Genomic DNA, 14,277 nt, shown 5'->3' on the forward strand with positions numbered 1-14,277 from the left:
ACAGCTCAGGGTTGAGCCATTGACTTGCCTTCTACCTCAGCGATGTGACTGTCACATCACCGACGAGCCTGCAACGTGGACAAAGGCTGAAAGCTAGCAGCCTACCAGCTGAGCTCGGCTCACGTGTTTGCTCTGTTGGGGAGGCACACGATGTTCGAAGCATCTGAATTTGTATGTTTCTTCACTGGGCCGGCACTCCTCTGGCCTCTGTTGTTCCCGCCATCCCCTGTCATCTTATACCAGGCTGTCATTGGCAGTTGCCCCTATACACAGTTGAGTTTTCAATCACAAGTTCATAATAATAGACTCTTTAGAAAAAATATCTAATAACATAATATCTAATCTTTCTTAAGGCCTTGTCATGTCAGACACTGGAACTAATTCATGCATTATTTTACTGGATCCTTACATATAATTTTTATGCACGTTTCTAAGGAAAAAGCGGGCCGCTGAGAGGCTCTCTTACCCAAAATCACATTGTGTGGTGCACAGAGCATCTGGACGGGAACCAGGTCGACTGGCTTCAGTCCCTGGGTGCTAGCGGCCTCTGTGCTCGGCTGAGGGGCATCGGCCAAGCCATCGTGGAGTGTGTGATAGAACAACATGCAAATATTGACAAGGAGGCTACACAGGCTGAAAGCGTTCAGAGAAAAGGTTCTACCCTCTCCACCCACTCAACATTCATGCTCGGGAAAATATCACTGAGAAACTCACCCATATTTGGACAGTGGTTCTCTCCAGTGGATCGGACGGCAGGTGGATCTTCACTTTCATTTCTTTCTTTTTGGGGCCGAGTTCCTTCTAATGAGGCTGCATTATTTTATGACCAGGAAAAAGCAAAAGAAATCTTGTTCTTCATCGGGGATTCAAACCGTGAGCTTGGCTGACTTTGGTTTTCTCCTAAGGTCTAGGATTCTCTTCCACGGGGCTCTCCTCGCTCTCCTGGCCTTCCAGAATGAGCTGGAATCTGAGCAAGAGGCTGGGTCTCAGTCTGCTCCCACTCCTTTGAGCTCTGATTGTAGAAAAGAAACACACGGGGGGCGGTTTGCCGCTACAGAAAAGGGCCTCTCAGGATTGTGTGGACGGACGCGGTGCTGAGAATGGGTGTGTGTGCGGGGATGACCCAGGAAGAAAGGCTGGATGGGAGGGAAGAGAAAGGGTACTATGGCTAAGAAAGTGTGGTCCTGAAGCTGTCGATTCGTCCTCAGCTGGAGGAAACGGTATCCTCTTGCTACAAGGCTCAACGCACACTGGCCGGTGTCCTCTCTCTCTTTGATGCTGAGCCCCCAAAACAAGCTCGGTGACCCTATAACTATTATCCCCATTTTACAGGTGAAAAGATGGAGTTTTGCTGGTTGGGTTTCCCAGGAGGCCAGCTTGGCATGCAGGGTGCTATCTCGGAGGGGTCCAAGGGGTTGGAGCCCGTGGAGGGGAGGAGAGAAGAGGGCTGGGCAGAGGGAGGAGGTGAGCTGAGATGCCAGCTTCAGCCCTGGAACTGTGGAGCTAAAAGACACATTAGAATTGTCTGGTTTGGTGGCAGACGCTCCCGCCCACCCCCCCTTTAGAGCCCATCTCCGTCGGTCATCGGACGCGAGCTCGCCTTGGGGAGACAGCTCCTGTAGGCAGTCCCTAGAGGGGCGGACAGTGGCAGGCATCTGCCACCAGCCCTTCCACAGGTGGGACAGCGAGCCCTTCTTTGACGGGCAAGTTGGGGACACGTCTCCATGCCCATCACACGGAGACTCAGGTTGAGTGATTTTTCCCAAGCTGGAGTCATACGGCTTTTCTGGGACAAACCCGAGACGGCCGGGCTCCAAATCCCCAGTGACCTCAGATGGGAAGCAGACAGCCCGGGGTGCAGCGTGCAGCCCGGGGCGGTCGGGAGCGCGGCCAAGGGTGCGTTTGCCTCCCAAGCCCAGCTGTGGGGGTTCCTCGTGCTTCCCCTGCAGGTGTCCCGAGGCTGGAGAGCAGCTGGCATGGGCGGCCGACCTTGGAGAAGGAGAGAGAGAGGAACTCAGCAGGCCCTAATCGCAGGGCTCAGAAGGTCATGATCCGTTCCAGCAGCGACAGCAGCTACGTGTCCGGGTCCCCCGGGGGAAGCCCCGTCAGCGGCAGCGAGCAGCAGCCTTCCGACCCGGAAGTCCACACGCCCAGCCCGAGCCTGTCCCCAGTGCAGGAGCCGGGGACGCTTCCCGTGGCTCCGTCCCAGCCGCCCCAGGAGAGCCCGCCCCGCCCTGGGTTCCCGCACAGCCACCCACCGCTGAGACTGAAGAAATCCTTCGAGATTTTGGTGAGAAAACCCACGACCTCCAAGCCCAAGCCTCCGCCCAGAAAATACTTTAAAAGTGACAGCGACCCTCAGAAGAGTCTGGAAGAGAGAGAGAACTCCCCATGCCCTTCAGGGCCCACTTTGCCGGCGTGTGGCCAGGTGAGAGAGGGGCCGGACAGGTCGAATGTTCTCTCGAGCGCCAGAGCCGGGAGGAGCGGTTGGTTTTGTGGTTGTCGTTGGTTGTTTTCATTTCGCTGTTTTGCACGGTGGTTCCCGAGCGAGCACCAAGCAGCAGTGGTGGCCCCGGGGAGGGAAGGTTTCTCCTGCTCCGTCAAACAGAAGGGGCTCAGCTCAAGCCTAGGGCTGCCTGTGCAAGGACTCGAGGCTTGCCAGGCCCAGAACGGAAGCCCCGTTCCTGCTGCTGGCCTCCGGGCTCCCTTCCAAAATATACTGGAATTTACGATGGAGTCCAGCAGCGCCCCCAGAAGGCCGTTCCGTGCCGGGCGGGCAGGGGGTGTTTCGCACACGCTTCTTCAGGCGTGGTGCTTTTGCTGGGAGATTGGCCTACCGTGAGGCTCGAAGTCGCCAAGAGCTAGCTGGCGTCTGTCATTAGCGAGTCGACCCATGTGACGGCGAGAAACTGTTTCGGGCTTCTTTCCCAATCAGCTCTGCCCACCCACTTCCTCGTAGGTGCGGCTTGGGGGGGGATCCCAAGCTCTCGGAGCCTCAGTTTCCTTAGCTGTTCACTGGGGCTGTATAGAGGCTCCCAGCGAGGGCTGTGGTGCCCATTAAACGGAGCCACCTAGCAAACCTCAGGTGCATGAGCGTCATCGCTGTGATTGTCCCTCCATCACATCTGTTCAGGACCTCAGTTTCCTTCCTCTGCCCCTCGCCGCCCCGTAGGGGAAGGCGGACTGACGGCCGGGAGCACCATCGAGCACCGGGAGACCAATTCTCTCCTATCTAATGAGCTCAAACCATCACTGAAATCCCTGCCCCCCGTCTCAACCACGAAAAGAGTGGACTGAGCGCAAGCTCCCACTGCCAGTGGGTCGACCCCCAGCTACGCTGCCTGTCACATCCCCGCCTTGGCCGGGCAGGTGGGCGTGGGGCCCCGGGACACTCCTCCGCCCGTCTGTGACTGGGGCTGATGACAGACTCTGGGAACGGAAGGCCCCCCCCCCCCCGGAGCGGTGGGGTGGGCAGGTGGGGGAGGAAGGTTCTGAGAGGGAGGGTGACAGGGACGGAAGGAGGAAGCACGGTCCCGCGGAGAGCTGCAGGATGTGGCTGCCCTAGCCACACCTGGTGGGCTTGTCCAGGTGGGTCCGGTCCCCCCCCTGCCCCACCCCCCGTAGGCAAATGTCGCATTTCCCTGTGGGTCCAGAAGGGCGGATGAGGGACAGACAGGCTGAGGAGCCAGGCTCTTTGCTTTGTTCCTGGAGAAAAGGGGGGGCGGCTTTGCCAGGACAGGGGCAGGGCGCAGAGAAATGGCAAAACCAGGACGCAAAGCTGGATGTCACTCTTCAAGTTCCCTCGACAGTTTCTGGGGACTTCTCACTGGATGTGTCCCTCCGTGGCCCCAGTGTACAATATCTGTCTGTCCTTTTCTCCCCGCCGACCCCCTGCAGTCCTTCCTCCCCAGGACAACCCCCAAGCCTCACCCGTCCTGTAACTCATGGGGACTTAACTTCCACAACCAAAATGACCTCGGGGAGACCAATTGTCTCCCATCTAATGAGCTCAAACCATCACTGAAATCCCCGCCCCCCCCGTCTCCCCTGTAAGCCCATGCTTTTCTCCTCCCTTCCCCTCTCTCTCCGTCGCCTGCCGAGCACCGTGCTAGGGAAGACCCCTTGGAGGAAAACGTGAGTAAAACTGAGCTGAATTCAGGGGCCATTTAAGAAAAAATAAATAGGGGCGCCTGGGTGGCTCAGTCGGTTAAGCGTCCGACTTCAGCTCAGGTCACCATCTCGCGGTCCGTGAGTTCGAGCCCCGCGTCGGGCTCTGGGCTGACGGCTCAGAGCCTGGAGCCTGCTTCCGATTCTGTGTCTCCCTCTCTCTCTGCCCCTCCCCCATTCATGCTCTGTCTCTGTCTCAAAAATAAATAAACGTTAAAAAAAATTTAAAAAAAAAAAAGAAAAAAGAAAAAAGCACCTCCCTCACAGAAGGGACAATGAAAACAACAGACGAGGTCTGTGTCTGCTCTGAGTACTGGGCTCGGTACCTGAGTGTCAGCCTGTAACACTGTCAGCAGCTCGTGGACGGGGATAAGTGTCACCTTGAGGAGCCCCCAGAGGAGCGAAGCTAAGTTCTAGCCCCCCGCCTAGTACGTAAAGCTTTGAACGCCATGGCCAAGCCTTGCTCCTTCAAAGGTCTAGTTCAAGGAGCGCTCTGACTCCGGGGTTGCTTGGTCTCTCCCCGAGCTCCGTTCTCCGACCGGGACCTTGGGCGGGGGCGATGCTTTGCGAACACGCTTCTCACTCTGGTAGCCCTCACGTTCTCGAAGACCGTTCATTGCCAACGTAGGTGTTAGTCTCGGGCCCCGGACGTTTGCCGTTTCTGTTTTAGTCCCAAGCAATGCGTTTGTTCCCCCTTCCGTCCTTCGTCTCAGGAGGAAGCCTGTGGCCTCGTCCAATAGCCAGCTGGCCATCCGCCTGACTCGGGACCGAAAGGACACAGAGGCGGCCACGGTGTCGCCCTGGTGACCCCCCTCTTGTCCTTCTTCTTGTCGCGGCCGGCTTCTTGCTGCTGCTCTGCCCGCGGGTGTCCGGCTCTCTGGAGCGCTCTTGTTCTGCTTCTCTGCCTGGAAAATTCTCACTCTTTGTTCGAGAACCAGACAGAAAGCAGTTCTCTGGGGCGCCTCCTTCAGCTCTCTGCTTCCTCCGGGCCCCAGGAGCATCTCGTTGGTGCCGCGCAGACGGGCCAACTCCGGGCAGGTGGTAGACGGGCGCGTGGGGCCCCGTCCGCCTCGTCCCGAGGCTGTTTCATGAGGGAGCCCGGGACCGCGTGGGGCTCAGTGGGGACAACACGTCTGCCTGGGCGGACGCGGGGCCAGGGCAGGTGCTGCAGGGGCAGGCGATGGCTCGGGTCCCCAGGCTCCGTCGTCCTCCCAACGCGCCTACGAAACATCACTGCGCGTAACGGTGCAGAAGGCGATCGACTCCCATTTTGTCCTAAGACTGGCGGCCCCCCGCGCCCTCCCCCACCGGGGCGGTGGCCCAGCTGGCTGCAGGGGCAAATGCGGCGGGGCCAGGCTCCTTCCACATCCCTGCTTCTTGTCCCTGTCCCGGGGGCCGGGGGGCTTTCACGGTCCATAAGGAGGGGTGTGCCCTGGAGGTGGGCCTCCGACGACGCGGGTGGCCCAGGGCGCCGGGGAACCTGTGGTGGGAGCACCTCAGGGGGCTCTCCAGCCCGGGTGCACCTTGCATTCTGACGGCTGGAGGCCACCGCCTGCACGTGGCCTCACTTCCTGTTTACACTACAGGAAGCCAGCGGGCTGCCGCCAGCGCCTCGGCCGCCAGGGCAGGAAGACACGGCGGGGAGAGCCCCCCGCGCCCTCGCCTGCTGCCCGGGGCCCGCGGCGGGCCCGTCCTCGGAGGCCGAGCCGGGGAGGAGAGGAGCCAGCCCAGGTAGGCTTTCGTTTCGGTCTTCTGGAAGGAAGGACCTCTTGGGTAAAGGTCCGGGGAATGAGGTAAGATTGTGGGTTTGGCCTGAGGTTGGAGGTTCTGACCCCAGGGACAGGGGGTTCTGACCCTGGGGAGGGGGGTTCTGACCCTGGGGATGTAGGGTTCTGACCCTGGGGAGGGGGGTTCTGACCCTGAGGATGTAGGGTTCTGACCCCAGGGAGGGGGGGTTCTTACCCCAGGGATGTAGGGTTCTGACCCCGGGGAGGGGTGGTTCTGACTCTGGGAAGGGGGGTTCTGATCCTGGGGATGTAGGGTTCTGATCCCAGGGAGGGAGGGTTCTGACCCTGGGGAGGGGCTTCCGACCCCAAGGATGAGGGTTCTGACCCCGGGGATGTAGGGTTCTGACCCCGAGGAGGGGCGTTTCTGACCCCGAGGATAGGGGTTCTGACCCCAGGGAAGGGTGGTTTTGACCCTGGGAGGGGGGGGTTCTGACCCCGGAAACGTAGGGTTCTGACCCCGAGCATGGACACAGCAGCTGCACTCAGGCTGACGAGCAGGCAGGAGCCCTGGGGCGCCCGGACGGCAGGACAGGGGGTCACTGCCGGTCTGGGGAGCTCGTGGTCAGGCTGACGATGCAGTGGGCAGTCAGCTGGGGGACAGATGGTGACCGGCTGTCTCACACAGCGTCCAGCCCGTCCTGGCTGCGGGCAGCTTGGCTCGTGCTGGCGGGCGCTGTGCCCGTGGGGGTGGCTGTGCTCGCGTGGCGGCCCTGCCATTGCTGAGACGTGGGCTGCGTGTGTGGTGGCAGCCTGTGGCCTGCTGGAACGGGCACAGGACCTGGGGTCAGGAAGACCCCCGTGGGACACCCGGCTCTGCCCCTCCGGACAGCCCTCTTTGCTTTTCTGAGCTGCAACCACTCATCAGCAAGACGTGCATTGCCCGCCGGCTTCGTGCGGCTCAGTGCCAGGTGCTGGACGGAGGCAGGGGTGGGGGGACAGAGAGAGGGGGCTGACCGGCTCCTGCCACCAAGGAGCCCCCGCTAGTGGCAGAGAAAAAACTCTGTAGGCTACAAGCCACACAGATGGCTTCTCTGAGAAACGCTACATGAAAAGTACACGAATGGGCTCCTGGAGGGTCGGGGGGCGTTATGGGTGGAAACGTCTGGCCCGTCTCGCCCGGAGCAGGTGCCCCACGGCTGCCGGCTCCCCCCCGCACTCTGCCTTCCCTTAGTCACCCCGATAGAGGAACATGGTAGGGAACGCCTCAGTGCTCTGCCTGCAAGAGAGCCTCACCCCAGCGTGCAGAGGGCTTGCGGGCGGATGCTCTGACCACGGAGCCTCTGACAGCCCTTTGCAGCAGAGCGACTTTTAAATGCAGAACCAGAACCGGGCGAGGAGGGCCGGGCCCCCTCGGCAGAGCCCTGGAGTCGGCAGTAACCACGCACGTCTTCCCGACTGTGCGGGGCGCCTCTGGTATCTTTGGGGCTCAACTAAGGCTCTCACGGTCTATTTTCGTTGAAGCCGGGCACTGGGACGAGGGGAGAGCAAGGGTCAGTCCTCCTCACCCTGGGCCGTGTCACCCCTCACCACCCCCTCCCCAGAGCGCAAATCCAGAGTCACAGCCTCTTAACCAGGGAAAGGGCGGGCCTGGGGGCCACGGAAGGGTCACCCGTCCACTTGGCCTTGTTGCTGTGTGGGGCTCGGAGGCCGGCCTCCCTCTGTCCCTGGGTAAGAGAGCGTCCCCAGCCTTCTAGAAGGGATGCGCAAATATGTAAGATGCTGACCGGCGAGGGGGGCGGAGAACCAAGGTGGCCGGGTGCGCCCCCTCTGAAGGCCCATCCTCGCTGCTTCTTACAAGGCGGGCGGTCCAAACCGGATACGGCCACCAATCCGTGAGCTGGGGCTGAAAAGCTGGGAAGGTAGGCAAATTGCTTTGGCTTTTCCATTTGTGACGGCTTGCTGGCGGGCTGCTTGGAGCCACGGAAAGGGCACAAGGAACCAGCGGTTGGGGTCTCGCCCTGGCTGGGCCAGCAGGCGGTCCCTTACCCTCCCGAATGCTGGATTCCTCAGTTGTGAGATGCCAGACAGAGGCCCAGAGGCGCCCTGCAAACGCGTCCGGCCCTGAAATGCTGAGAAGCTAACTGTGGTTCTGAAGGGGTTGCTAGTGGGGGCTTACGCCCCAGGGCCCAGCGTGGGTACTCACCGCCCCCCCAGCCCCCGAGGCCTCCTTGGCGTCTCGCTCTGAGACTAGAACTCAGGGGCAATGTTTCTGCGCTGCAGGGGTCCCAACATCCCCGGTGAAACACCCGCTCCTTAAGAGGCAGGCCCGGATGGACTATAGCCTCGACATCACGGCTGAAGAGCCCTGGGTGAGAATTTCCGACTGCATCAAGAACCTGTTCAGCCCCATCATGAGTGACGGCCACGGCCACAGGCCGCTGCAGCCCAGTGCCAGTCTGGGCGAAGAAGACAGGGTGCAGGGCCGCCCGGACGGGACCCCGCCGGAGCCGGGCGCCACCGGTGCTGCCCCCAAGGTCTGCAAGTCGGTGGACAGCGGCACCGTGAAGAAGGGTCCTCCCGTGGCCCCCAAGCCGGCCTGGTTCCGCCACAGCTTGAAAAGTCTGAGGACGCGTGCTGCAGACCCGAGGCGGCCGCCCGACCCGGCCTCCCCCACCCAGCCGGCACCTGCTTCCAGGGAGCGCCCCCCGGGGCCGCCCACCCGGGCCTTCTCCTCCATCAAGCAGAGAATCAGCTCTTTTGAGACCTTCGGCTCCTGTCAGCTGCCCAGCAGAGGAGCCCAGAGAGCGAGCCTCGAGGCCTCCGTCGGGGAGGCAGCACGGCCCCCGGGGGAGCGAGAGGGAGGTCGGCTTTCTGGCCTCTCGGGGCGAGGGGCCGCCCCTACCTCCGAGCAGCAGCAGCAGCCAGAGCAAGAGCAGGTGCCGCAGGGCCCCCCCACCCACCCTGAGCCCGGGGACCCCGGTGCGTCGGGGTCCCCTCTCCCGGGACGGCAGTCCAGCCAGAAAGCCCCCCTCCCTGACCCCGACCCTCTCCTGAGGCTGCTGTCGACACACGCGGAGGAACCTCGAGGCCCGGTGGTCAAGGTGCCCGGCCAGCGGGCACGAAGCTTCCCACTGTCCAGGACCCAGTCCTGCGAGGTGAAGCCGCCGGGCGAGAAGACCAGTCAGCTCTACTCCATCAGTAGCCGGGTGTCGTCGGCTGTCATGAAGTCCTTGCTGTGCCTCCCGTCCTCTGTCTCCTGGGGCCAGGCTGCCTGCACCCCCAAGGACGGGGGCTGTCCCGCGTCGTCGGCCAGCGACGCCCCGGCCGTGACCAGTGCTGCAGAACCGCCTGCCTCGGACATGGGGTTCTCCCTCAAGTGAGTACGGCCGGTGCCCGCCTCCCCCTCCCGTCTTCTCTGCTTCCCCATCGTCCTTTCTCTCGCATCTGCGCGTGTCCTTGAAACTTGGTCTCGGGGGTACCGAAGGGCCGTTCTGCCTGCTCTTTTCTGTGCGTGTGCGTGAGCGTTACACGTTCCCTGCGAAGGAGGAGTCTCACGGCACCTGTTCTGGAAGGGATGGGGTCGGGGGAGGCGCCGGTGGCCCACGGAGGTTTGGAAAGCGAATGCTCCTGCTCGGGAAGGCCAGACTGGAGCCGGGAGGTGACGGCCGCCCCCGTCCCCGCCCCGGAAGGAGTCCAGGCCCACCCCGCACGGGGGTTCAGGCCCCCGGAACCGGGTGCCGGGGGGTCCGGCTCCGGCGCTGACTCCCTGACCCCCTCAGTTCGCTCTTCAGTTGAGATTAGGAGGGGGTCTCCCCACGGTCCCGTCCCGGATCAGAACGAGTCTGCGTTTGCCCGGCTTTACTTCTTATTCTGATACTGCCCGCAAGCGCTTGGGACCCGCTGACCCTGACGTCTCGTGTGGCAGCCGCTGCAGACAGCCTGGGAAGGAGCAGGGGTGACCCTGGAAACACTGAGAGCAGGGTCTAGACGGCCAGACCGACGCACGGGTCGCTAGCCAGAGCGGGCAGCTGTGGAGGTACCCCGTAACGTTGAGGGTGCCCGGCCGGGAGCTCTCGCCGAGGCTCCCCGTTAGAATTTACTGCCGCGGGACGTCTCCCCCTGCTGGCGGTAAAGATCTGCCAGCCAGAGGGAGCCGTAGTTTCCTGTCGGTGAAACCACGGTTTCCTGCAAAATATGAGGTGTAGCTGGAAAAACCCGGCTACAAATATCAAAACGAGTTCCGAAGAAAACGGAAGGCCAGATGCTGGCTGCGTGGGCGCTGTCTGTGGTCGTTCGGTGCCGACGGGGGTCACGCAGGTGCCGATGGGGGACGCGCAGGTGCCGGGGCCAGCTGTCACGGAGGGCGGGGAGTGTGTTTCTAGGCCCCGGGGCTGCCAGCGTTGGGGCAGATTGTCCAAAGCGTCCCCTACGCTCCGGGGGGAGGTGCCGAGGTTTGGAGACACCGACTCTGGAGTCAGACGCACCACGGTCTGCGATTATGAGTCCCAGATCTGGGCATTCCGTAGCCATGTGGCCACAGACGAGGCGTCGACCCTCGGGGAGCCCCAGTTTCCTCACGGCTGTCGTGGAGGGGTGCCGGCACCTGCTCGGATTTCTTGCGCCAAATAATAGCGTGCACATCGGTGCTCAGCCCCGTATCTGGCGCCGAGCGGTCATGCGCTAAATGTGAGCTCCCATCAATATTCTGATCCGTCCCACACGCTGTGTCTGTACGAAAGCCTTTCAGAGCTGAGAGAGTACACGGAGGGGCTCGGGGAGCCCACGGAAGCCGACAGCCGGGACCACTGCTCCCCTCAGTCTGGCCAATCGGTTATCTCCCTGCTGAGCGCCGAGGAGTTAAAGAAGCTCATCGAGGAAGTGAAGGTTCTGGATGAAGCGACCTTAAAGGTAGGCTTCCTTTGCAAGCGCCCGCAGTGACCAAGGCCGTACTCCGAGCCGTGGCCGGAGCGGGGTCGGAGCCCGCGGGGGCGGGACAGGGCCTCACTGGACCCCCGAGACTCGACCCGCCGCTCGAACGGAGCTTGGTGGCTTCTCAAGTGCTTGCGATCACTGGCTCCTTGCATCTTTGTAGCCATTTTGTAAAGGAGCCAGGTGAGCTCAGCTCAAGGTCACAGAGGTTTTCTGCCCCCAAGTTCTGTGCCTCGTGCACATCCCACGGCCTGCCGGCCTGGCGTTCACGTCCGGGAGATGCTTCAGGGCACCGTGCTGTTGTAAGCCGCGGGAATTTCCGAGCTCTGACCCCGGAGGCCTCCCCTGCCCACCGAGAGAGGGGGCTCCTTCCAGGGCTTGTGAGGCCCCGCCCCCGAAGTCACTCAAGCCATTGCGAAAGTGCCACTTCCCATAGGCTTCTGAGCACGACCGCAAGATGTGTGGAGAGGAAGTGGCCGGGCAGAGCTGAGGTCCGCTCAGCTCAGGCGCTCAAGGGCTTGCCGCCTCCTGCGTTGCCCCAGATCTGCAAAGGCTTTCCGCACCAGAATCGTCCAAGATTCTGCAAGAATTAGGGAGGCATCCTAGTTGGAATTGTCCAGGCCAAGGGTGTGGCTTAGCCTGAGCCGCACAAGACGCCCTGGGCTACGACTCACCCATCACCCGTAGCACCCTGGCACCATCGTCCCCCGGGGCCTCATTCACATGAAATAGCGCAGGCAAAAGTGTGTAGAACACAGAGAGCTGTCTCGTGTAGGGTGTCACTGGGAGACCATTTGCTTTTCTGCCGGACGAGGGCCCCTTACAGGGCAAGTAACCGGATACTTGGGTCAAAGTGGGGAGATGCGGGCCAGTGCTGGGGTAGAGCTGGGTGGTGAGATCCCTCCGTCCCTCTGGGTCGTGGGGGCTCCAAGCCCAAGGGTCGCAGAGTCAGCTGCGCGACAGGTGCCCCGGTGGTGCCAGAGCCAGTGAATTGTTCACGTGAGGTCGTTCCCTCCCAGCGAGGGCCAACTCGTGGGCCGAGAGCCACGTGGAAGCGCAGGTGTATTTTCGTGGATCCGCGTGGGGATGTGATAAATCATCACAGTCTGAATGTTCCGAAACCTGAACTGACGCCCGGTTGTCCGGCTTCTCTCTTTGCTTAAAGGGAACGGTCGGGTGGCGCTGGGTCTACGCGGCCACGTAGCAGGTTCCTTTGGGCGGGGGGACGTGCTGCCTGGTCCCCGGCAGTTCTGTCACCCCTAAATCTCACACGTCTGCACAGTCCGCTCCTGTAAGCCGTCTGCCTGGCCCCCCGGATGCGTTTCAGCTTGGGGCCTCGGGTCAAGACCAGAAGGAGCTTCTCTGATTCCAGACAGCGCAGAAGGATTGTTTTGGCTCCTGTGAGCCCACGTGCAGGCCGGAAGCATGTGTGTGCGTGGGCGTGTGTGTGCGTGGGCTCTTGTGGGCACGCGTGTGTGCGTGGGCACGTGTGTGCGTGGGTTCTTGGCGCGCGTGTGTGCGTGGGCGTGCGTGTGTGCGTGGGTTCTTGTGGGGGCGCACGTGTGTGTGTGTGGGCGCGTGTGTGTGCGTGGGCTCTTAGGGGCGCGCGTGTGTGTGCGTGGGCGCGCGTGTGGGCTCTTGTGGGTGCGCGTGTGTGCGTGGGCGCGCGTGTGTATGGGCTCTTGTGGGCGCGCGTGTGTGCGTGGGCGTGCGTGTGTGCGTGGGCTCTTGTGGGGGCACACGTGTGTGTGGGCGCGCGTGTGTGCGTGTGTGTATGGGCTCTTGGGGGCGCGCGTGTGTGCGTGGGCGCGCGTGTGTATGGGCTCTTGTGGGCGCGCGTGTGTGCGTGGGCGTGCGTGTGTGCGTGGGTTCTTGTGGGGGCGCGCGTGTGTGCGTGGGCGCGCGTGTGTGTGGGCTCTTGTGGGTGCGCGTGTGTGCATGGGCGCGCGTGTGTGTGTGTGTGGGCTCTTGTGGGCACGCGTGTGTGCGTGGGCACGTGTGTGCGTGGATTCTTGTGGGCGCGCGTGTGTGCGTGTGTGTGCGCGTGTGTATGGGCTCTTGGGGGCGCGCGTGTGTGTGGGCTCTTGTGGGCACGCGTGTGTGCGTGGGCACGTGTGTGCGTGGGTTCTTGTGGGCGCGCATGTGTGCGTGGGCGCGTGTGTGTATGGGCTCTTGTGGGCGCGCGTGTGTGTGTGGGTTCTTGTGGGGGCGCACGTGTGTGTGGGCGCGCGTGTGTGCATGGGCTCTTAGGGGCGCGCGTGTGGGCGTGCGTGTGTGCGTGGGTTCTTGTGGGGGTGCACGTGTGTGTGGGCGCGCGTGTGTGTGGGCTCTTGTGGGTGCGCGTGTGTGCGTGGGCGTGCGTGGGCGTGGGCTCTTGTGGGTGCGCATGTGTGCGTGGGCACGCCTGTGTATGGGCTCTTGTGGGCGCGCGTGTGTGCGTGGGCGTGCGTGTGTGTGTGGGCTCTTGTGGGGGCACACGTGTGTGTGGGCGCGCGTGTGTGCGTGGGCGTGCGTGTGTGTGTGGGCTCTTGTGGGGGCACGCGTGGGCGTGCGTGGGCGTGGGCGCGCGTGTGTGCGTGGGCGTGCGTGGGCGCACGTGTGTGCGTGTGCGTGGGTGTGCGCGTGCGCGTGTGCTGTAGCCAGGAGTCCGCTGGGTTCCTTCCGGTGCTGCTCTACCCCCAGGAGGAGCAGGAAGAGAGAAGGAGCAGGCACTCCCTGCAGAACAGCCGTGACCCCTGGGGTTGCCGGTGTCCCAGGGGCCGGCCTCGCCCCACGCTGCAATGGTGGAGCTGCGTCACCCCACACGCTGGGTTTCCCCGACCCAGTGGCGCCCGGCCGGGTTGGGACAGGTGTGGGTGAGGGCGGGGCGGCCAGGGGAGGAGACGGGAACCGCACCTGACATAACACGCTTTTTCTCTTCTAAGCTTCCTAGGACTCCAGAAAGCACAGTCCTCTCTGTCCAGATGACGGAACAGGTTCGAGGAGGTGACCTCACTTGGCACGTGGCCAAGCCCCATGGGGCTCGAGATCAAATCAGCCCGAGGTCCCACGCGCGTTAAACTGCTCAGGCTGGCGCGGTGGACGTCTTAAACGTATGCGTTTCCTCCCACAGCAACTGGACAGCATCCACGTCACCGTGTTGCACAAAGAGGAAGGGGCCGGCCTTGGGTTCAGCCTGGCAGGAGGAGCGGATCTAGAAAACAAGGTGATCACGGTGAGTGGCCCGACGCTGGGGGTGCGTGAGAGCCAGAGGCAGTGGCCCCCGGAGCGAGAACACGTGCCAGCCACACAGGGGGCCGGAGGAGTGCCTGGCACCAGGCCACCGTGTGGGGTTCCGAAGGGGGGCTGTCGGGACCCACCCTTCCCAGGAAGCATAGTAACGGTCGCCTGTGTGGCCCCATAGCCTACCTTCGTCTCGATCCTTAATTTAACGAAGAAGGGCTCCGTCTACCCC

The 14,277-nt window shown here is 62.5% G+C and overlaps 1 protein-coding gene across 4 annotated transcripts in view; it reads left to right on the forward strand.

The window, feature by feature from the left end:
* IL16 (interleukin 16) overlaps positions 1-14,277 on the forward strand; it is a 42,369-nt gene that overhangs the window by 23,045 nt on the left and 5,047 nt on the right. For 3 of the 4 annotated variants that reach the window (XM_053888613.1, XM_053888614.1, XM_053888615.1), the window contains exons 10-14: positions 1,950-2,428; positions 5,754-5,898; positions 8,175-9,270; positions 10,634-10,802; positions 13,936-14,037. In XM_053888613.1, the coding sequence (XP_053744588.1) occupies positions 1,950-2,428; positions 5,754-5,898; positions 8,175-9,270; positions 10,634-10,802; positions 13,936-14,037 (1,991 nt within the window). Of the gene's footprint in view, positions 1-1,949; positions 2,429-5,753; positions 5,961-8,174; positions 9,271-10,633; positions 10,803-13,935; positions 14,038-14,277 lie in introns of those variants that run through there. The other variant, XM_053888616.1, reaches the window with a different exon arrangement.

This window comes from Panthera pardus, unplaced genomic scaffold (assembly GCF_024362965.1).
Source record: "Panthera pardus isolate Hobbes unplaced genomic scaffold, ASM2436296v1 HiC_scaffold_23, whole genome shotgun sequence".
Lineage (NCBI taxonomy): Eukaryota > Metazoa > Chordata > Mammalia > Carnivora > Felidae > Panthera > Panthera pardus.